General features: G+C 71.1%; 1 protein-coding gene across 1 annotated transcript in view; it reads left to right on the top strand.

The window, feature by feature from the left end:
* Window positions 1-872, top strand: part of LOC103895815 (ras GTPase-activating protein 4) — an 11,374-nt gene that overhangs the window by 8,555 nt on the left and 1,947 nt on the right. The window contains 3 exon segments of the mRNA XM_019471048.1: window positions 40-226; window positions 519-650; window positions 652-870. Coding sequence (XP_019326593.1) covers window positions 40-226; window positions 519-650; window positions 652-870 — 538 coding nt within the window.

Raw genomic sequence — 872 nt, 5'->3', positions numbered from 1 at the left:
TTGCCCCGGGCGTGGGGCTGACGGTGCCGGTGCCTGCAGGTGCTCGGGGCTGCACCGGGTGCAGACGGAGGGCGAGGTGATCGAGCAGGGCCGCCAGCACCTCCAGTCCTACCTGGGCGAGCTGCTGGACGCCATCGTCAAGTCGGCCCCGGCATGTCCCCCCGTCATCCGCGCCACTTTCCGGCAGCTCTTCCGGCGCGTCGGGGAGCGCTTCCCCCAGCACCAGGTCGGGCTGCGGTGGGGGATGGACCGGGAGTCAAACGGGGACGTCCCCAGGGGACAGGGTGCACTAGGTGCCGTCCCCCGCTTTGGTCGATGGGGTCCCCTCCTGGGCATGGGGGCAGCCCCCCAGGGATGGGGCGCAGGGGGGGACAGCGGGGCCATGCTGCACCCGAACAGCAACCCTGGTGCTGAAAGCCAGCCCCCGCGTCCCTGGTGCATGGACGTATGCAGTGCCCGGGGATGTCCCGCGTTGGGACAGACCCTCACACGTCTCCCCCCGCCTCGGTCGGCCGCAGCACACCAAGTTCGTGGCCGTCACCAGCTTCCTCTGCCTCCGCTTCTTCTCGCCGGCCATCATGACCCCCAAGCTTTCACGCAGGTGGGGTTTTCTGGGTGCCTGGCTGCTTCCCACTGGGGAGGGCTGCGTCCGCCGCCGGTGACGCCACTATCCCCGGGGGTCTCCAGGCCGTCCAGATGGTGGGCAACATGGAGCCGGCGGCCGGGCGGGCCAAGGAGGCCTGGCTGGCCCCGCTGCTGCCCGCCCTGCAGCAGGGCATTGCCCAGATGAAGGACTTCATCGCCCGGCTGGTGGGGACGGAGGAAGAGGAAGAGGAGGAGGAAGGTGAGGGGTGGCCGCCGGGCCCCCCCGC

This window comes from Aptenodytes forsteri, unplaced genomic scaffold (genome assembly GCF_000699145.1).
Source record: "Aptenodytes forsteri isolate BGI_AS27 unplaced genomic scaffold, ASM69914v1 Scaffold347, whole genome shotgun sequence".
Classification (NCBI taxonomy): domain Eukaryota; kingdom Metazoa; phylum Chordata; class Aves; order Sphenisciformes; family Spheniscidae; genus Aptenodytes; species Aptenodytes forsteri.
This window is presented reverse-complemented; position numbering and strand designations above follow the sequence as displayed.